At 42.2% G+C, this 22412-nt stretch overlaps 1 protein-coding gene across 1 annotated transcript; it reads left to right on the forward strand.

Moving 5' to 3' along the window:
* Positions 1-355: 355 nt before the first annotated feature.
* On the forward strand, positions 356-21945 carry dnah10 (dynein axonemal heavy chain 10). The gene is made up of 74 exons (XM_068306177.1): positions 356-497; positions 619-782; positions 863-1093; positions 1372-1562; positions 1642-1837; positions 1932-2126; positions 2226-2387; positions 2561-2737; positions 2825-3004; positions 3049-3215; positions 3305-3456; positions 3564-3728; positions 3820-4027; positions 4142-4298; positions 4407-4886; positions 4972-5130; positions 5202-5318; positions 5412-5514; positions 5676-5854; positions 5971-6182; positions 6320-6476; positions 6556-6789; positions 6869-6991; positions 7073-7306; positions 7389-7612; positions 7703-7972; positions 8048-8231; positions 8928-9062; positions 9185-9337; positions 9466-9654; positions 9761-9907; positions 10133-10324; positions 10416-10534; positions 10628-10786; positions 10876-11011; positions 11095-11217; positions 11400-11531; positions 11630-11846; positions 11932-12051; positions 12173-12318; positions 12397-12549; positions 12650-12910; positions 13008-13180; positions 13251-13344; positions 13421-13588; positions 13767-13955; positions 14165-14336; positions 14409-14612; positions 14689-14769; positions 14933-15130; positions 15254-15415; positions 15508-15682; positions 15799-15980; positions 16066-16202; positions 16287-16504; positions 16598-16819; positions 16992-17139; positions 17248-17527; positions 17599-17828; positions 17924-18197; positions 18283-18387; positions 18471-18625; positions 18723-18877; positions 18952-19135; positions 19258-19458; positions 19564-19773; positions 19869-19961; positions 20050-20221; positions 20318-20449; positions 20574-20785; positions 20866-21033; positions 21146-21326; positions 21413-21558; positions 21653-21945. Exons 1-74 carry the CDS (start codon positions 356-358, stop codon positions 21797-21799), a joined length of 13113 nt encoding a protein of 4370 aa, XP_068162278.1. The 3' UTR covers positions 21800-21945.
* Positions 21946-22412: the final 467 nt, after the last annotated feature.

The following is a 22412-nucleotide window of genomic DNA, read 5'->3' on the forward strand; positions in this document are numbered from 1 at the left end:
AATGAGCAAAATCCGTCTTATGTGAGTTCAAATCTTCATCCAAGCTTTTCCAATCACATTTTAACAGTTGGAAATGATTTGTTGTGCATTAATGAGGAAAACAGTACAGCTTTCTTGTTCTGATTTGATGTTTGTTTATAGAGGATTGAACTGGAAGTGCTATATCCAGATAATTCTCAGCTAAAAGAAGGCAGACGCATTGAGACTTTTCTGAGTTCCGAAGTTCTCGCTTTTATCAGGAATGGAAACGGTGAGAAGACAGACTGGTATAGTTACAGTAAAGTATTTCAAGCCTCTGTTGCTCAAGAAATGACTTCTGGTGTTTTAATTAGAGCCCATCTCTCATCCGTCGGATATGAATGAAGCCAATGACATGATGCCGAGGCTTCTCCTCATGCATGCTGGGTTCCCCCCCGTTCAGCTGGATGAACCCCTCAGAAAGCAACTGAAATTCATGGAAATGCTTGAATTGACTCCTCAGGACCTTCAGATACAAGGTTTGTTTCTGTAAAGTTTTCATAGCCTCATCGTTTTTTTACTTAATGGCATGTTGGTTTAACATTTATTCCATCTCCTGTGATCTCATCTCACTCTGTACATATCAACCTCCTTCTACAGATAACATTATGCTGCACATCCCTGAGGTAGATCTGGATCTGGATCAGGAGTTGGAGGTCCTGTGTTCTAATCCAGAGGTGGTGGAGACGTTGGAACAGTGTGTGATGAATTGGCAGACTCAGATTACGGGTCTCATTCAGGAGCAGCAGCATAAAAAACCACAGGTGTGTCCCTGTGTTCTTTGTTTCAGCCAAAGAAAACCTCGATGGTATCACAGTTCACACTGTTTTTGCAATCTCTCCAGGAACCTGGCCCTTTGTCTGAGATTAGGTTTTGGGAGGAGCGCGCGTCCACCTTGAACAGCCTAAGTGAGCAGCTGACAAAGCCTGTGATTGTCAAGATCCTGAACGTGATGACCCGAGCAAATTCAGACGTGATTCAGAGCTTTGATGAAACCGTTGCTGAACTCAGCAAATACTGCGAGGAGTCCAAAGATAATACACTGTTCCTCAACGTAGTGAAAGGGCACCTGCTGGTGGGTCTTCACAGTGATGCAACAGTTTTCTCTGTTAGCGCTGAATAATATATTTACTACATTTTCACAAGACACCAAAGGCATCATGGATGTCGAGGTCCTAATGTCTCCTGTTTCCACTTCATTCACATGGTCACATCCACTCTAAAATTAAAAACCAGCCAGGTTGTTTATTAAAAGGATTAATAATTCATTCTCATTCACCATTTTGTGAAAACCTGCTCACAGAAAAAAAACCAACATAACCTTATTGGAAAATACCCTATTTTCTGTTGTAGAAATTGTCAACTGATGAAGGTTTAGAAGCGATCGCACGGGGCGTTCCTCATCTGATGGAGAGCCTGGAGATCGTGTGGATGTTATCTCGTTTCTACAACACGAATGAACGAATGGTCCCTCTGATGGAGCGTATCGCCTGGCAGCTGTGTGAATGTGTGGATCAAGCCGTCGACATCCTCGTGTTATTCAGGTACGTGTGGACAGATCTGAAGATTTGGTCAGGACCTTTTCTGCTAATCTAATTTATAAATCTGCTCTGCTCTGACTAGAGATGGAGAACGGTCCAAATCCATACTGCTTGATGCGAAGTTGGTTCTGCATGAGTGGAAGTCCTCGTACTATCACACACGGAGTGAAATTGAACAAAGTAAGAAGGATTCACGTTGGGAATTTGATCGTGTGAGACTCTTTGAGAGGACGGATTACGTGGCTTCCGTCTGCCAGGACCTTGAAGATCTTGTGCAGGTCAGGTCGGGTCTTCATTCAATATTTCACTCAAGTAAACGTGTTTAGGTTCTAATCTTTTTTCCTGTGTGTGTGTCTGTGTGTGTATGTGAAGGTGTTGCACGAGTTTTATACCATCTTGGGTTCAGACGTATGGAGGGCCACCAGTAATCAAAACGCCGTCAAGGAGATGAGATGCAAAGTGGACAGTCTGGTTTTATGTATTGAGAATGTCACTTTTAACCCTTTCACCATGTCTGAGACAAGCAACTGGAAAAATATCTTGCAAGACTTCTACAGGGCACTTCAGGTGAGTTTGGCTCACATTGCCACTATTAGTTTACCTTTACAGCTTAAACTAGCTTAAAATGCATCATCTCTCCTTCACCTCCTACGCGCGTGTCCTCAGGCCTTTGACGTGGAGGTCATCAGCGTCATTGATAACACGGTGTGCTCTTCATCAAATGCCTTGAAAATGATCCTGATATTTAAAAACACATGCTCCAGAAAGGCCATCACCGACCATTTGACAGCAAGGTTTGATGACATCCTGTCTCTGAACCACAAAGAGGTACTACAATGTCAAATCAAGAAGAAGTTGGCTTGAATTTCCACTTAAATTTGAATTGGTTCCAGAATATGAAAATAGTATTTGTTCAGTATACTGCAACTAAACAATGCACGCATTGTTTGTTTGATTCAAGTGAGTTTAGTGTGCCGTAAGAACTTTTATAATTTTTACAGATGGAGGAGGAAAGTAAACTCTTTGAGGCAATAAAGGGGAACCCACCCAGATTTCATGGCGATCCCCCCGTGGCAGGAGCCATCTCATGGGCCCAGTGTCTTATCAAGAAACTGGAAAGTATCACATTTCCCTTCATGAATGTGCCTGAGATGCTGGGGAGTAAACGGAAAAAAAAGGTAAGGTATTTCACTTAATTAAAAATTTGAAAACTAATTGTCCAAAGATAAATTAATTCTGTCAACCTCTAATGTGATGCTGCTCAGATGTTGGACAAGTACATGGGCATAACATCACGTATCAAGAACTACCAGACTCTATTGCACGAGTCGTGGCAGGCGGAGACTATAGAAAAGTTGCCATTGCTAATGAAAAAAAATCTCTTGGTATGTATAGCTCATTGTTATACATTAGCTGGTCAAAATACAGATACAAAAGTGTTTATAGTCTCTCAAATTTCCTAAATTTGTTTAATTTCTCTCATTTTTAGGATTTTCAACAAACCGAAAGCGGAGCTCAGAAAGGTGTGCGATACATCGTTAACTTTGATCCACAAATCAGAGAAATTATTTCGGAGGCCGACAAACTTTCTTTTTTGGGCTTTTCTGTGCCGGATTCAGCTGTATATATCGCCTTACAGAAGGCCAAATACGTGAAGTAAGAATATTCACCATTGTTTGAATGTTTAATTTTATACCAAAGAGTATATAACCCATGGCCTGACCTGATTCCACCCTTGTTTTTAGGCATGTTGATGATCTGCAGGCCCTTGTCTACCACTACCACTCTCTGATCGACAGTCTGAGTGAGACGACGTTCGTCATGTTGCAAAAAAACATCGAAGCAGTCAGAGAAGAAATGGATTATGGATGCAAAAGATTAATATGGAATTCTTTGGGTATTCTTACACCAATCTAAAATTTCTGTGCAATCTGATTTCAATCACTGAATCTTATATGTGGACACATAAACTTTTTGATTGAGGGATTTTGATATTTTTCCCAGGTATCGATGAGTTTGTCGAACGATGCAATAAGGCCGTCTCTAATTTTGAGTCAGTTGTACGTCAGCTTCATGACAAGGAGAGTCAAATTCAATCCAATTTGAAATTCATATTAATGGCCGATTTAATGGAATATCCTAAACCAGATCAGTCAAACAACTTACCAGGTAAAGCTAATTAAATAGAACTGTAATATTCTTATTATGCTTAAAATTCTAAATGTATCTTCATTGGCTTGATTGCATGTTTTCCTTAAAGGTGTTAAGGAGTATTTTGATCACATCGAGCAAAAGCGGAGTGAGACCATAGACTTTTTGGTTCAGCAGTACGCTGACATTACCCCGCTCATCAATAATATAGAACTATTGATCGAGGGTACCAGCACTGGCAAATCTAAACTTATGGAAGACTATTACAAGCTTTTGGAACGCCAGGTACAAGACTATCTTATAAAGATGTTGCAGAGGTAAGCGCATGATGTAAATGTTTTGGAAGTCATCATTTTTAGAAGTACATGTAGCTGCTCCTTTGAAATGGATCCCAACACTGTAACATCCTTCTGCTTGGGTTTCGCTTTTAGGAACATCCAATCTTTAGATGTGGTGCTAATGGGAAATACTCTTGGTTTCAAAGTGGATGTCATCGTATCTGCTCCTAAGGTTGTGCTGCAGCCTTCAAGCAAAGAGTTGTTCTCACTGATCATGCAGTGTTTCAAAAACTGTGTGGACAGCACCAAGGTGGGATCATCACGATTCTCTTCCATATAACTGCATAAAAAATGATCTCTTAATTGTAATCTGATATGGTTGGTGTGATTTGAATCAATTCCTATTTCTTTTTATCAGCATTTTGTGCGTTGGATGCGTGGCACCTGCATTGATTGTCCACCGCAACGGGTGGAAGGCGAAGAGAATTTGGCCACATTTACCTTCAGCAACGACATATGGCTCCATCCTCTGATCAATGACAGCTGTAAGGCAGTATCCCAGAACATCCAACGGCTACTATCCTCTGTGGATCCACTCCTGAACCGCTGGAAACACTATCAGCACCTATGGGGAGGCAGAAAACCGCACGACCATGTGACATTTGACAAATGGACCCCATCTTTCATCGTGTATGATCACAAACTGGAGGTGCTTCATAACACAAAACAAGAGCTGATGCAGGAGCCTCTCTCGAAGAATACGCACATCATCCAACTAAACTTTGAGCCGGTGGTCGCAACGGCGCAGAACACCCTTGACTCCCTGATCTGTACTGCACACGAGGAGCTCAACAAGCCCGCCAAAGAAGATCTCTTCAAATTGAGAGATGAATTCATGGTATTCATTCATGCCACACCGCTACCATGTTTTTGTAGTAAATTTTATTTTAGGATTGGTTTATTCTGGGTATTTTCTTCAACAGAAACATTCGGAGATGCTGAAACAGACCCCTGACAATTTTGACAATCTGAAATCCGTCCTCAGCACCATCGCAGAAATCAGGCAGATGTCTATGGATGTGGAGCTGAGATACCGTAATCACCAGGAAATATACCGAACACTGGCAAAGTACAATTTAAAGGTACATTGTTTTAATTTTAAATTACTACCTAGGTTTTTTCCCCTTTTTAACTATGGTGTTGTGGCGTGTAGGTTGGAGACGACGAGGTGGACCTGCTAAATGGGATCGAACAGATGTGGATCGAATTGTTTTTAGAAGCCAGACAGGTCAATAAAAGTTTGGCAAGTGCCAAGAAGACATTTGGTGCAGTAAGTTATAAAATCCACACACCGTAATCTCTTTGTACTGACAGGGAGAATATTTCATTTACAATTGTGTTTCTTGTTCTCTTTGCTCAAAAGACTACAGAGAAGAGGACTGAAGACTTTAAACAGCAGTTGTTCGTCTTTTCTGAAAGCTTCAATATGTATGGTCCTGGATCTGTAGGGGATGATTTGGATAAAGGTAACAAAAAAATAATAATCATCATCACTGTCATCATTGTAATAATGCCATTATCACCATTATTGTTCTTATTATTGTTATTCCTGGTATTTTTATTAGCAATGTCTGAAGATGAATTTAGGGTATTGAAAGAAATAATCTCTTTCTAATATTCTTTCCAGGACTTGAACTAATGGAAAAATATGAGGCCGAGCTTGCCAAGGTAGCGGAAGAACAAGAATACCTATCTAATGCTGAGATGTTGCTCGAACTGCCAGTCACACCATATTCAGACATTGTGAACATTAAAAAATCCATGGAGGGCATGAAACAGATTTATGGTGTCTATAAATCTCAGAAGGTCAGATATGTAGCTGCAAATATTAAAAAAAAACGAATCTGCATATTGAAAATATTCATCAAAATTCTGCTCAGCATGTTTTCTTGCTTTTTAATGTGTGTGCATTTTACTTTCAGGACGCAAAAGCGAATTGGTCCCAGACCTTGTGGGTGGATTTAAACACCCAAGAAATACAGGATGGTTTTGAGAATTTCATGAAAAGGTTACGGCAGTTGCCTAAAGATGTGAAGGAGTTACCTGTGGCCTTCTTCCTTGACGGACAAATGAAGGAGTTCAAAAATTCTTTGCCTCTTCTGCTCGACCTGAAGAATGAGGCCCTCAGAGACAGGTCAGGCTCTGAAACCACTGAGAAGTTATGAACTTGAACTCCCTAGAACGTCAATATGGAAACAAAATCCTTGACAAAATAATTTGAAATAGACTCTAAATGGAAATAAAAATGTGTTTGTATGTCTTGGCCTTCAGACATTGGAAGGATCTAATGGAAAAGACCGGCACAAACTTCGAGATGGACCGTGACAGCTTCACTCTGGAGAACATGTTTGCTATGGAGTTACACAAATACGCAGATGTTATAGATGACATCGTCACGAGTGCTACGAAAGAGCTCAGTATTGAGAATGTGAGCTTCTGTCTTCTTCAAATCTGAGTTACTGATCAGTTCAATAAGTAAATTCAATAACTTGTTGGTTTTTTTCCAGGCGATGAACGATGTGGTAAAAACCTGGAAATCGATGGTGTTCACTGTCCAGCCCTACTTTAAAGGCAAAGACAAACGGGGCACTATTCTTGGTGCGGTGGATGAGATAATGCTAAATGTCGACAACGATGCCATGAACTTACAGGGCATGTCAGGCAGTCGTTTTGCTGGACCTTTTCTTCCTAACATCCAGGAGTGGGAAAAAAACCTGTCCCTCATCAGCGAGACCATAGAGGTCAGCCAGGATGTCCGAATGTCTCATTTCACTTAATCTGATTGGTGAGAAAGCTAACTAAAATATATTTCTTCCACAGGTATGGATGATGGTCCAGCGAAAATGGATGTATCTGGAAAGTATATTCTGCGGCGGAGACATTCGTTTGCAGTTACCTGAGGAAGCTGCGAAATTTGATAAAATAAACAAACAGTTTAAAGACGTGAGTGCATCGGAAACCGCCTGTTTTCAGCAAAGCTTTCTGGACTTTTCAAAATAACATTATCTCTCATTTTTATTTTAGATCATGGATGAGGCAGAGAAGAACCCAAATATCAAGCAGTGTTGCGTGGTTCCCAACCGCCTGTCAGACCTGCAGTCCCTGATTGACGGCTTGCAAAGTTGCCAGAAGAGTCTCAATGACTACCTGGACTCCAAGCGGAATGCATTTCCTCGCTTCTTCTTCATCTCTGATGATGAACTGCTCAGCATTTTAGGAAGTGTTGACCCCACTTGTGTCCAGGAGCACATGATCAAGGTATTAGGAATGAAAAGGGATGTTTTTACCATTACGTGCCAAACATTTTCTGATGTATTTTTTTTATCATTTTGATTTCAAGATGTATGACAACATAGCATCTCTGAGGTTTGATGTGGACTCTGACGGGAAGACGACAGCTGGAGCCATGGTGTCTGCCGAGGGCGAGGTGATGAACATGAAAACCCCTGTCCCTGTCGTGGGAAGGGTGGAGGAGTGGATGATGGATGTGCTGCTGGAGATGCGGAGGACTAACAGATTCATAACAAAGGAAGCCGTCTACTACTACGGCACGCAAAAAACCAGGTGAGTCTGTGTGGATGCTACATGTGTATTTTGCCTTTTACTGTTTGTTTGAATAAGTCGGTTTAAATTTGTCACTCCCGTGTCTCTCAGGGTGGATTGGATGTTGTTATACCAAGGTATGGTGGTGCTGGCTGCAAATCAAGTGTGGTGGACCTTGCAGGTGGAGGAAGTCTTTGAGAACATAAAGAAAGGAGACAAGCATGCTTTGAGGGACTACGCTAAGGCCACACACCAGCAGATTGACGAGCTGGTGACACGAATCGCACAACCGTTGGAGAAAAACGATAGGAAAAAGTTAAACACCGCGCTCATCCTCGATGTCCACGCCAGGGACATTGTAGACAGTTTACTGCTGAACGGGTAAAGTTTTACTCCTCACATAAAACTATGAGTCATCAATGCATCTGATAACAATCTATAAAATATTAATTACAGTGTAATGGATGCGCAAGAGTTTGAATGGGAACGGCAGCTGAAATTCTACTGGAAGCCAGGACCTGACAACTTATTCGTGCACCAGTGCAGCGCGTCCTTCTCTTATGGCTACGAATACATGGGGCTGAATGGCCGGTTGGTTATAACGCCACTGACGGACCGGATCTACCTCACCATCACTCAGGTCCGTGAAACTTACTAAGCAGGCTCATCAAAATTGCTTTCAAATTAGTCCCCAAGGGGGCCATTGAAAGCACATGAAGCAGGATAGGTGTAAAACAGTGTAAATGTAAACAGTGTAAACATAAACAATAAACCTAAATAAAATTTAAACAACAACAAATATAAATATCAATATAATGTTTATGTTAGATAATAATTCAAAATCTAGTTAGTTTGGAACCAAGTGAGTTAGTTCAAAACCCAGTTAGTACAAAATCTAGTTAGTTTAGAACCTAATTTGTTCAAAACCTAATGGGTTAGTTAGTTAGTTAGTTAGTTAAAAATCTAGTTATTTCAAAACCTAGTTAATTTAAAAACCTAGTTAGTTCAAATACTACTTATTTTAAAACATAATTAGTTCAAAACCTAGTGGGTTAAAAACCTAGTTAGTACAAAACCTAGTTTAGAAAAAAACTTGTTCAATACCTAAGGGTTAGTTAGTTACTTAATTCAGAAACTAGTTAGTTTAAAACCTAGTTAATTTAAAAACCTATTTAGTAAGTTCAAAAAGTAGTTAGTTTAAAACCTAGTTAGTTCAAAAAGTAGTTATTTTAAAGCCTAGTTGATTTAAAAACCTATTTAGTTCAAAAACCTAGTTAGTTTGCCAGTTTGTTTTGATGACAGGATCCCAGTATTTGACCATCTGTTTCTGTTGCAGGCGTTGTCCATGTTTCTGGGAGCAGCTCCCGCTGGACCAGCCGGAACCGGAAAGACAGAGTCTACCAAGGATCTGGCCAAGGCTTTGGGCTTGCTCTGTGTGGTTACAAACTGTGGTGAGGGCATGGACTACAAGGTCAGCAGCCCATAGTAGAAGAGCCAAATGTGTTACATCATCAACCACATCATAGTCATTCGCATATCAGTCTCATTTGGTCAATGGTTCATGCCCTTGTTTCATTTCCTCTTTGCTTCCAGGCTGTGGGTAAAATCCTCTCAGGTCTTTCTCAGTGTGGAGCTTGGGGCTGCTTCGATGAGTTCAATCGAATTGACGCTTCAGTGTTGTCAGTCATCTCAACCCAAATCCAGACGATCCGTAATGCTCTCATTCAGGGCCTGGAAAGGTTTTTGGTAAGCCTGTTGCACTGCAAGTACTGATTACATCAAAATAATTCCAGTTGTCATATGAATTCAAGGTGATTTCATGAAGATTAATACTTATTCCACTAAAAGAATCATCTTATTCTTTTTCGCATCAGTTTGAAGGTAAAACTATCAGCCTGGATAACCACATTGGTATTTTCATCACCATGAACCCGGGATACGCGGGACGAACAGAGCTGCCAGAATCTGTCAAAGCCCTGTTCAGGCCTGTGGTGTGCATCGTACCTGACCTGCAGCAAATTTGTGAGATCATGCTTTTCTCTGAGGGTTTCCTAAATGCCAAGGTAATGCAGAAGTATCTGTAATAGAAATTCCATAATTTACTTCACTTTTACTTTAAAAATGTTTTATTCCACAGTGAAAATTCAACTTCCTTTTTACTCAATTTAGGTGCTGGCAAAGAAGATGACAGTTTTGTATAAGCTGGCTCGTGAGCAGCTGTCCAAGCAATCACATTACGACTTTGGCCTCAGGGCGCTGAAGTCCGTCCTGGTGATGGCAGGAGAGCTGAAGAGAGGCTCACCAGAGCTCAATGAGGTATAGATATCACATCAGATCACAGTGAACTCTCTTTTTGTCACATTCACAGTTTGACAAAGGCAGTACTTATTTGTGATCCCTAATGTGTGGACTAAAATATTTCTTCTGACCATATATAGGGTCTCATCTAGCAGCAAAAATAAGGCTTAAGTTTTAATTATTTATGGTTATGTTTCTGGGGAACTTTTTAGTCATGACTTATTTGTCTTTTTCCCCTCACAGGATGTGGTGTTAATGCGCGCTCTCAGGGACATGAATCTACCAAAGTTTGTGTTTGAGGACGTGCCTCTGTTTCTCGGGCTGATCACAGACCTGTTCCCTGGCCTGGACTGCCCTCGTGTTGGATATCCCGATTTTGGTGAAGCTGTGACAGCAGTTCTCACTGAGAATAAGTACCTCATACTACCAAACCAGGTAGCCTAAGTCAAGGATTGTTGGGTATCAGCGTTGCAGCTTCACCATCTGTATTTAATCGCCTTATCATTTCTTGTGTCTGTGGCTCCAGGTGGATAAAGTGGTGCAGATGTATGAGACGATGATGACCAGACACACCACTATGATTGTGGGCCCAACAGGTGGAGGAAAATCAGTTGTGATCAGCACATTATGCCAAGCGCAGACTAAGTTAGTGCCAGTTTCAGTTATCTTCCTGTGCAAAATAGAAATACAATATATATACAATAATAATAACCTTTCTTTTTTTATCTTCATGGTCAGAATGGGATTGCATACCAAGTTATATCCCCTGAACCCTAAAGCCATGAGTGTCATTGAACTTTACGGTATTCTAGACCCTGACACTCGTGACTGGACTGATGGCATCCTATCTAACATCTTTCGTGAAACCAACAAGCCCACTGACAAAAATGAGCGAAGGTGAGATTATTGAAGGATTCTGTCATCAGTTCTCTGAGGCAGAGTCAATGAAAAAGTAGAGGAAGTAAGTGAAATCTTTTCTCCCACAGGTACATCCTGTTTGATGGAGATGTGGACGCACTGTGGGTGGAGAATATGAACTCAGTGATGGATGACAACAAGCTCCTCACTCTCGCCAATGGGGAACGGATCCGCTTACAGGGTCACTGTGCCATGCTGTTCGAGGTTCGACTATAGTTCAATATCTGAGAACGTTTTCCTTAAGTACAGCTCTCTGGTCATTAAACATTAAATCTCCTCCATCGCAGGTTGGAGACTTGATTTATGCCTCCCCAGCTACTGTTTCCCGGTGTGGGATGGTATTTGTAGATCCCAAAAATCTTGGATACACCCCATACTGGCAGAAATGGGCAGCTGCCAGACCCGTCGAAGTATGAAAAAACATGTATCATTTTTATATTTGCTAGATCACCAAACTTAATGGTGTTGGTGGTGGGGTTTTGCATGTAATGACAATGAAAGAAGTTTGTCTTATTATTATTCTATTTACTGGCTATAGTTTAGCAGCTGATGGATGATAATATGGTCAATAATTGTCTTTTGTTTTTTCCAGGAACAAAAAACGCTCCATGAATTGTTTGAGAAATATGTGCACAAGGCCATTGACCTGATAATAGAGGGAACTGTTGACGGTCGACGGGGCCAGAAGCTGAAGACTATTGTTCCTATGACAAATCTGAATATGGTAGGTCATCTTTCTCAAATGGACTGCATTAGATCTGTGTCATCTGTTTTCTTCTTTGGTACGATATGATATAGTTGTGCCTTTGGTATTGCCTACAGGTGTCTCAGCTTTGTTCCTACCTGGATGCATTGCTCGAGAGTAAGAAAAGTAGCCCTGAAGTTATAGGGAGTTACTTCCTGGAGGCTCTGTACTGCTCACTGGGAGCCACATTACTGGAAAGTGAAAGGGCCAGGTTTGATTCTTTAATCAAAGATGTTTCTGGCTTAACCCCAAAGCTTGACGCTTCTTCCCCAGCTTTACCTGGTGAGATCCCAGGTAAGAATCGAGCATAAGTGATTATATGATTGTGAATTGAGTATATGTTATCAGCTATTTCTCAAACATGACTTTATTCATATAGGATACCTCCCGACACTTTACGATTTCCATTTTGATGAAACTGAGGAGAAGTGGGTTCCTTGGAATTCTCTGGTCACTACATACACTCATGATCCTGAAATGAATTTTCCAGATATTTTAGGTATGTGGTTTCTGTTAGCTGGGAAGAGAGAATGTATTTCGACACACACATCAGAATAATTGAGGATCCATCTGAGTTCCTTTTCCCACATTAATCCATTTATCATCCGTCTTTGTTTCAGTACCGACTATTGACACCACAAGAACCAGTTGGATCCTTGAAAACATGGTGAAGGTTCAGTCGCCAGTGCTCCTCGTTGGAGAATCTGGCACATCCAAGACTGCCACCATTCACAACTTCCTGAAGAACCTCAGCCCAGACTCATGGGTAAGTCTACAATCTAACCAAGCATCTGCACATTTGTAGCTCTAAGTCAGGTTTTAAGTTCTTCTTTTCTGCGACTAGAACACCCTGATGATGAACTTCTCATCCAGAACGACCTCAATGGACGTTCAGAGAAACCTTGAGGCCAATGTGGAGAAAAGGACCAAGGATAATTTTGGACCTCCTATGGGGAAGAGACTTCTGGTTTTCATAGATGATTTGAATATGCCCAAGGTTCTTACACAAACTCTTGAACACGTCTGTCATCTCCTTTACTGCTGTGAGTGATGATGATCTTATGCAGGACTTCACTATCATACATGTGTTTATTCAGGTGGATGACTACGGCACACAGCAGCCTATAGCGCTTATGAAGCTGCTAATGGACCGAGGAGGCATATACGACCGTGGAAAGGATCTTAAATACAAGTTCCTAAAGGACCTCAGCTACATTGCTGCTATGGGAAAGGCAGGGGGCGGGAGGAACGAAGTGGACCCACGCTTTGTCTCCCTCTTCAGTGTCTTCAACATGCCCTTCCCTTCATTGGAGTCTCTGGAGCTCATCTATAATTCCATTCTAAAAGGCCACACCAAGGTGAGAGTCTATTTACCACAGAAATCAATAAACACCACAAGCTCAATTGATCAAATCAAGATTATTTACTTTTAATAAACTGCATTTCTTATTTTAGCCCTTCGACCTCGCTATACGGAAGGTCTGTGAGGAGATCACCACCTGCACGCTGAAACTGTACAGCACCATCATCAAAGAAATGCCCCCCACCCCCTCCAAGTTTCACTATATCTTCAACCTGAGAGACCTGTCAAGAGTCTACAATGGACTGACCCTCGTCACAGCGGACAGGTCTGTTCACTTAAATTATTTTGTCAGAAGACTACGTTACCCAATGTTTGACCCTGTTTTTATCTCAAAGGATTTCAACCATTGGCGACTTTGTCCGTGTCTGGAGAAACGAGTGCCTGCGAATCTTCCATGACAGACTTATTGATAATACCGACAAAGATTTGGTAAGAGTTATTTAGTCATCTCAAAATGTAATAAAAAAGTTGATTGGGATTTTCACATTTTGGATTTTGCCATCAGGTCCAAGGCCACATAAAGAACCTGATTGGGGAGCATTTCCCATCAGCTGTGGAGGAAGTCATGAAGGACCCAATTCTGTTTGGAGACTTTAGGACGGCACTCAAAGAGAATGAGCCACGGTTTTATGAGGACCTGCAGGACTATGATGTCACTAAATCCCTGTTTAAGGTAATGTGGGGGATGAGGAGGTGGTATGTAGTAATGCATTTGTTTTACTCTTTTATTATGGGATGTTAGGCCTATCTGTCATTTCCAAACAACTGCAATGTTATAGTATGATTAGTTTTTGACCGTCAGAATGATTCTATTTCTCTGTCTCCAAACACAATGTTGGTTCACACATCAGGAAATTCTAGAAGAATACAATGAAGTCAAGGCAAGGATGAACCTCATCCTCTTTGATGACGCTTTGGAACATCTGACTCGTGTTCACCGCATCATCCGCATTGATCGTGGCCACGCCCTGCTTGTCGGTGTCGGGGGTTCTGGGAAGCAATCCCTCACCAAGCTCGCTGCCTTCACTGCCGACTGTGAGGTAGGAAACCACGGCAACCAGGACAAATACTGTGATGGGCAAATGATCCTTCACATTTCATAGTCAGAATTCAGACTTTTTAATGTATTATTTATTTAACCAAGCCAAAAGTGTTTTTAATTCTGATGTATGTGTTGTGAGACATCACAAGTGGAAAAATGTTAACATGTAAATGCTCAGCATGTTGTGACAAAAGCACCTTCCCACAGATCTTTGAGATAACGCTCAGCCGAGGATACAACGAGTCAAACTTCCGCGATGACCTGAAAACATTGTACTTGAAGCTCGGCATTGAAAATAAGAAGACGGTGTTCCTTTTCACTGATGACCACGTTGCGGAGGAAGGCTTCCTGGAGCTGATTAACAACATGCTCACTTCCGGTTGGTTTTCACCCCCTACATCAGTCGTACTCAAAACAAAGTTGTGGGTCTCTTATCATGCGGTTTCTGTAGGGATTGTTCCTGCATTGTTCCCAGATGATGAGAAAGAGGGACTGATCAACCAGGTTCGTGATGAGGCTCTTAAGGTGGGAGCCGGCCCTTCTAAAGAGAGCGTGTGGCAGTACTTTGTCAACAAGTGTGCCAACAATCTACACGTGGTTCTGGGCATGTCTCCAGTTGGAGACACGCTAAGGACGCGCTGCCGAAACTTCCCAGGTGAGATGCAGAGACGGTCGTGTTCTGATTGGAAAATCAAGTTATATTTCGCTAACTGTGTGTCTTTCTTTCTTAGGACTGATGAACAACACTGTGATTGACTGGTTTCTGCCATGGCCTCCAGAAGCTTTACTTGCAGTGGCTCAGAATTTCCTCGGTACACAATGAACAGTTTTAAATGCATATACTGTATATTTCAAATAGCATTTAAAGTTTTTCTTCATTATTTATTTTGCTATCATGAGAGCTACAGCTGAATTTCTAAAACCTCTAAAACCAAGGATTTCTATTGAAGAATTAACAATTGTGTTCTAATGCAGGACAAAGTCCAATGATTCCCGAAGCACACTCTGACGCGGTGATTTCTCAAGTATGCGCGACCCACACCTTTGTGGACGATTACAGCAAGATCTTCCTTCAGAAACTCAGACGGTCTAACTTTGTCACACCAAAAAACTACTTGGACTTTGTCAATACGTACATTAACCTCTTGGAAGAAAAGGATCAATTTATCCTGGGTGAGAAGATCATATATGTTATCCAATGTTATAGTACTAAATATTCTGTCTTGGTGGAAATATTTTTCTAATGATTGGAGAGACTTTGCTTATGGATCTCGAATATGCTTCTTCCTGTTCCAGCTCAGTGCAAGCATTTAACGGGAGGTTTAAATAAAATGGACGAGGCAGGTGATCAGCTGGCTAAAATGAATGTCAAGCTATCAGAGCAGAAGGTGGTCCTTGCAGAAAAGTCCACAGCTTGTGAAACATTGTTGGAGGTGATTACCACAAACAAGACGAAAGGTCAGTAACTGTGTCTTTTAACACGAAGCTGAAACAGTCTGTACCATAAGCTTTCTAAACTAACCACGGCAGTTCTAAATCCTTCTGTGCAGCTGAAGAGAAAAAGGTGACAGTAGAAGTCAAAGCCAAAGAGATTGAAGAGCAGACTGAAGTAATTGCTTGTGAAAAGGCAGAAGCTACACAGGCTTTAAATGAAGCCATACCGGAGTTAGAGGAAGCCCGCAAAGTTGTGGACCAGCTGGACAAAGCTGATGTCACAGAAATAAGGTGAGGAATTGTTTTCACTCCATCTAGTCATGATGGCTATGGCTTCAGAAATTCATCAATTGCCTTCTCACACCCTCTCACCTTAATCTGCCTTTTCCTTTTCTTCTGTTGTATAGATTCTTCTCCAAGCCACCCAAACAGGTGCAGTTAGTTTGCGAGTGTGTGCTTGTGTTGCGTGGCTACAAGGAAATCAGTTGGGCATCAGCCAAGGCCATGATGTCGGAAGCGAACTTCCTGGTTTCACTGAAGGCGATGGACTGCGATGCCATAAAAGACAACCAAGTCAAGACTGTCAGAGGTAGATTGTCAATGTGGTCACCATAAATCTACACTATACATGATACTGGAATGCCTGTTGTTTATTTTGTTTTTTAACCACCTAGCCTTCATAAAAAAACTCAACACAACTGTTGAGGAAATGCAAAGCATCAGCAAGGCTGGTGCAGGGATGCTCAAGTTTGTCGTGGCTGTCCTAGGCTACTGTGATAAGGCTAGGGAAGTAGCGCCAAAGAGAAAGAAGGTAACATATGTTTTGCAAGTGCTTGTATGTCTTGCTGTTTGAGATGAAACTTCTTAAACATCGGTATTGTCAATAATTTTCCAGGTGGCAGCTCTGGAGAAGACCTTCTCTATGAATATGCGTGAGCTCCAAGGCCTTCAGAAAGAGCTTGCTGAAATCCAGCAAGAGTTGCAGAGTCTTGAAGAGAAGTACCAAGGTGCTGTGACGGAAAAAAAAGAGCTACAAGAGCAGGCAGAGATCATGGAGAGGAGGCTGGTAGCCGCTGACAAACTCATCTCTGGCCTGACCTCTGAGAACGAACGGTGAGGCTGTTAAAAATGCAGCACAATCTCCTCTTCCTCACTCCTTTGCATCTCCACCTGATTCTGCTTACTGCCTGATTCTCTTTACAACAGATGGAAAAAAGACCTGGAGGAATTGAAACAGAGACGCGTTCATCTCTTGGGTGATTGCCTGATCTCTGCTGCTTTCTTGAGCTATGAAGGGGCCTTCAGCTGGGACTTCAGAAATGAAATGGTCTACCAAACATGGGTGAAGAATGTTGAGGAGAGAGGCATCCCGATGAGTCAGCCCTTCAAGCTGGAAAACCTTCTGACTGATGAGGTTGAAATCAGCAGGTATCTGTGAACTTTAACTTACAGACTTAGAAGCATGAGGGGCAGTTACAGAACACAAATACGTCCTACTAAAGTGTATGAAATATATATTAAGATATGATTATCTAAATTTTATGTGCATACAGTTCTTACAATGAAACTAATAAGGTGTCTGATGAATCCCGTGTGACAGGTGGGGTTCCGAGGGTTTGCCTCCAGATGAGCTGTCGGTGCAGAATGGAATCCTCACAATCCGTGGGAGCCGATTTCCTTTGTGTATCGACCCTCAACAGCAAGCACTCAACTGGATCAAGAGAAAGGAAGAAAAAAATAACCTCAAGGTACCAACTACCTTGTGCTTCTACAAGTTATGTTTATATAGAAATCCCAGAAACCATACAGAAAGAGTTCCACATATGATGACCATCTTCCTCTTCCACCCCCCACAGGTCTCGTCTTTCAATGATCCCGACTTTATGAAGCACTTAGAAATGGCCATAGTGTATGGCTACCCATTCCTTTTCCAAGACGTAGACGAGTACATCGATCCTGTGATTGACAACGTCTTGGAGAAGAATGTGAAAGGAACAGAAGGCCGGCAAACAATCAAGCTGGGTGACAAGGAACTTGACTATGATCCCAGTTTTAAGCTCTACCTCAACAGTAAATTGGCCAATCCCAAATTTTCCCCATCTGTATTTGGAAAAGCCATGGTCATCAACTATACAGGTGAGATCCTTAAGCATGGAAACCATAGTTTACATTTGTAACATCTAATCAACCTGTGATTTTTCTTGTAGTAACCCTCAAGGGTTTGGAAGACCAGCTGCTGAGCTTTATCATGGGCTTCGAAAAGAAGGAGCTAGAGGAGCAGCGAGAAGGTCTGATCCAAGAAACAAGTGACAATAAGAAGCTGTTGAAGAACCTCGGGGACTCTCTGCTCAGAGAGTTGGCCACATTCCAAGGCAACATGCTGGATAATGCAGATCTGGTTGACACGTTGGAAATAACAAAGACAAAAGCCAGTGAGGTCAGTGAATTTAGCTCCAGCAAACTGTTTTAATAAAAGAACTCCAAAGTTCAGTTTAAATTTGATTGGGTGGATTTTTGTCATCGATCCATCAGGTTTTTGAAAAACTAATATTGGCTGAGAAGACGTCTCTGGACATTGATGCGCTGAGAGATGGCTACCGTCCGGCTGCAAAGCTTGGTGCTATCCTGTTCTTTGTGTTGACTGATTTGGCTCAGGTGAGCAGTATGTACCAGTACTCTTTGGCCTCCTACCTGGAGGTCTTTGACTTTTCACTGCGCAAGTCTATGCCTAACTCGAACCTGACCCAAAGACTGAACAACATCATGGATACACTCAAGTACAGCGTTTATAACTATGGATGCACAGGTAAAATATTAGGTCAATAGAACGGATAAGACAGTTTTTACAGTGACTACATCTTGTTAACGTGAATTTTTCTGCCTATCTTTAGGGCTGTTTGAGAAACACAAGTTGCTCTATGCCTTTAACATGACCCTCAAGATTGAGCGAGCTGAAGGAAGGGTCCCTCAGGAAGAGTTAGACTTCTTTATCAAGGGTGAGATAACCAGAGATCTTGAACCGCTTTACTGTAGTTAGGTTACAAAAAAACATTCTTATTTTTCTATCTCATGAAAATAGGGAACCTATCCCTGGAAAAGAGTCCGCGACAAAAACCTTGTGACTGGATTCCAGACCAGGGCTGGGAAGACATTGTAAAATTGGCAGAGCTCTTTCCTGAGAAGTTTCAGTCTCTGCCTGATGAAATACAGGGAACTCCCGATGAATGGAAGTCTGTGAGTTACTAAAGTGACATGGAATCATGATGTGACGTTGTCATTGTCAATTTACGTGAGTGGTGGAGAGCTTAACCCTCATTTTTTTCTTCTGCAGTGGTATGATCTAGATGCACCGGAGACAGCTCCGTTTCCTGGGTCATATGGGGAGAAACTGTCGGATTTCCAAAAGCTGCTGCTGCTGCGATGTTTCCGTACAGATAGAGTCTTCAGAGCAGTGACCGACTATGTCACTATCACGATGGGCGAAAAGTAAGACACAGTGAATGACAGAGAGAGCTATAAGGGTGATGGAATTATCTTAATGTACTTGTATTCCTATTCAGATATGTTCAGCCTCCTGTGATCAACTTCGATGCCATTTATGAGCAGAGCACGCCTTATTCCCCCATCGTCTTTGTGCTGAGCCCAGGTTCTGACCCAGGTAGTGATCTAGCAAAACTTGCAGAGAGGTCAGGCTTTGGAGGAAACAAGTTCAAGTTCCTTGCTATGGGTCAAGGTCAAGAGGAGGTGATTTGCTTCTGTTTTCCTTTTTTTTTTTTTAACACTGCAGTTATTTAAATTATTTTAAAACATAAACTACCAGCCCAGTCAAGACTTGAGTTGTATTGTTTTCTCTTTGTGTGATAAAGGTGGCACTGCAGTTGCTGGAGAAGGCAGCATCTAATGGTCATTGGTTGATGCTAGAGAACTGCCACCTGCTTGTAAAGTGGCTGAAGGACCTGGAAAAGACATTAGAGAATATCACAAAACCTAATCCCAACTTCCGCTTGTGGATCACCACCAATCCCATAAAAGACTTCCCCATCGGAATCCTTCAGAAGTCTCTCAAGGTCATACACTTCTCTCACTAGCAACAGTATTGTTTGTTGTTGATTTCCCATGATGCCGTTGTGACTGGGTCATTTTGTTTACACGACCTTTCATATTTGGTGCAGGTCGTGACAGAGCCCCCCCAGAGTCTCAAGCTAAACATGAGAGCCACGTATTCTAAAATTTCCCATTCAATCTTGGATGCATGCCCACACCCTAACTTCCCCAGCTTGGTCTACGTGTTGGCTTTCTTTCACGCGGTGGTGCAAGAAAGGCGCAAGTACGGAAAGATTGGCTGGAACGTCCCCTATGACTTCAATGAGTCCGACTTTTCTGTGAGTTGCATGAGTGGCATTTTGTTTTGTAGAAATAATTCACTTTATTGGATTGATGATCAGCTGTATTTAAATTCATTTATTTTTTTTAACAGGTGTGTATGGAGATCCTGAATACCTACCTGACCAGAGGTTACAACCAAAACACCGTTATTCCCTGGGAAAGTCTCAGATATCTTATCGGGGAGGTGAGGCTAAGTTAGCTGTCCCATGCTAAACTTGGTTATTTTTGTTTCTATTGCCGTGAGATTTATGTGTCTGTGTGATATGTCCTAGGTTATGTATGGTGGGCGAGCCATAGATAGCTTTGACCGCAGGATCCTGAATACCTATATGAATGAATATCTTGGGGATTTCCTCTTCTACACTTTCCGGAAATTCCACTTCTTTAAAGGAAAAGATGTAGATTACAAGCTCCCTCCCGGTGGGGAGAGGCAAATTTATGTCGGTCAGTTATTTTCATTACTTTGCCTCGTCTCACTTGAATCAATCATGTTTTCATTTTCTAACATTACTCACAGTTGTTGCCTGCTATCTGTTCCAGATGAGATTGAGAGCCTGCCACTGGCAAACACACCAGAGGTCGTTTGTCTCCATTCCAATGCAGAGATCGGATACTACACTCAGGCAGCTAAAGACATGTGGGCTCACCTCATAGACCTCCAGCCTCAGACAGGTATGGTTTCACATCTTTCACCTCTTTTCCTTGAGTGTTCTTCCAAACAAGACATTATAGAATTCCTCGTCTGCCTAAATTTTGAGTTCTGTGCTTCCTAACGTATGGCCTCTACACACTTTAGATGAATCTGGTGGAGGCATCAGTAGGGACGATTACATCAGCCAGGTGGCAAAAGACATTCAAAACAAACTTCCCAATGTATTTGATTTGGATGTGATCCGGAAGGACCTCGGCAAGGACATTTCCCCCATGTCAGTGGTCCTGCTTCAAGAACTGGAGCGCTTCAACAAACTCATAGTTCGTATGAGGCGCTCTCTGATTGAGTTGCAGAGGGTGAGATGGACCAGAAGATTTTTTTTTTCAGCTTTATACAAGATTGAATTTGTTCTGAAATGTCTTCTGTCTCGTCTTAGTCTCTGGCTGGAGAAGTAGGGATGAGCAGCGAACTGGAAGAAGTTGCCGGCGCTCTGTTTAATGGCCACATTCCAGCCATTTGGAAGAAGTTGGCACCAGACACGCTGAAGTCTCTCGGCAACTGGATGATCCATTTCAAGAGGCGTTACGACCAATACAGTGACTGGGTGAGGAACCACATGCACTATCACAGATAACCTCTTAAACGTTTGCTTCTATGTAATTCAGGCCTAACAGAGGAGTTGAAAAATCAGTTTATGATCTATTTTGGTCTGCCAGGTGAAGAACGGGGAGCCAAAAGTTATGTGGCTATCAGGACTCCATATCCCAGAGTCCTACCTGACGGCCCTCGTCCAGGCTGCCTGCAGGAAAAATGGCTGGCCTCTGGATCTTTCCACCCTGTACACAGAGGTGACCCCATTCTGTACCGAGAAGGAAATTAGTGGGAAACCTGATCAAGGTAATGACACTCACCATTCGCAGCAAGATTAAGAAACAAGCTATAAAAACCACTGACTGACTGAACTCGTGTTATTTTTCCTGCAGGCTGCTATGTGTCTGGTTTGTTTCTGGAGGGAGCAGATTGGGACAGAGAGAAGGGCTGCTTAGTGCAGAGCAAACCAAAAATCTTGATTACTGAACTTCCAATCCTTAAAGTCAACCCGGTAGAGGCATGCCACCTCAGTTTACAGGTGTGGACAACTTCTTTTGCCGACATCGTATTATTGCAATGGTTGTCCCCAACTTATATATGTATTTTTGTTGTTGTTGTTTTTTGGACCTCAGAATACCCTGCGAACACCGGTGTATACTACCTCTTTACGAAGAAATGCAATGGGTGTGGGGTTGGTGTTTGAGGCTGACCTGTACACGACTGAGCACATCTCCCACTGGGTTCTGCAAGGAGTCTGCTTACGTCTCAACTTGGAGTGAAAGATCTGTCATCCAAACTAGATCAATATAAAGGAATGTAACCGGGTGGCAAGGTGGCGTTAGAGGCAGCGCTGTCGCTGCGCAGCAGAGTTGCAGTCCCGCTCTGTGCGGAGTTTGCGTATTCTTCAAAAACCTGTACTCCAGGCGAATTGACTGGTTTCATATTGCCTGTAGATGTCAATACAGTATGTGCATGCATGGTTGTCTGCATGTGGCTCTGCGATGCACTGGTGCATCAGCCGGAGTGTACCCTGCAACTTGTGAAAGTGGAAACGGGTATAGAAATGAATGAATGAATGTACAGTGCGTCCTTGTTACTCACGGTTAATGTGTTCCAGGAACCACTCGCGAGTAGCAAATTCTGCAATATAGCGACAAACTATTTATCTTATTATTTATATTAATTTAAATGTTTAAGAACCACCCCCATACTGATATTAAGCCCCCTTCTATCTGTGCGCTGCTTTCCAAAACAGCGCACTTCCTTGTTTTACGGATTCCGTCAGCCAATAGAATGTACGTACGGTATCACGTGACTATCAATTTAAAATCCACGATGATGTGAAGTAGTACGTGTTACTACGCGAATGCGCAAGGGATTACTGTAAACACA

This window comes from Antennarius striatus, chromosome 21, assembly GCF_040054535.1.
Source record: "Antennarius striatus isolate MH-2024 chromosome 21, ASM4005453v1, whole genome shotgun sequence".
Lineage (NCBI taxonomy): Eukaryota > Metazoa > Chordata > Actinopteri > Lophiiformes > Antennariidae > Antennarius > Antennarius striatus.

Bases quoted from the DNA above. Each gene is read 5' to 3' on its own strand.
- dnah10 (XM_068306177.1), top strand. From the start codon at position 356: ATGAATGAAGCCAATGACATGATGCCGAGGCTTCTCCTCATGCATGCT. The intron at 13,589-13,766 runs GTAATGTGGGGG...TTCACACATCAG, and splicing joins TCACTAAATCCCTGTTTAAG to GAAATTCTAGAAGAATACAA. The intron at 15,683-15,798 runs GTGAGGAATTGT...TCTGTTGTATAG, and splicing joins GCTGATGTCACAGAAATAAG to ATTCTTCTCCAAGCCACCCA.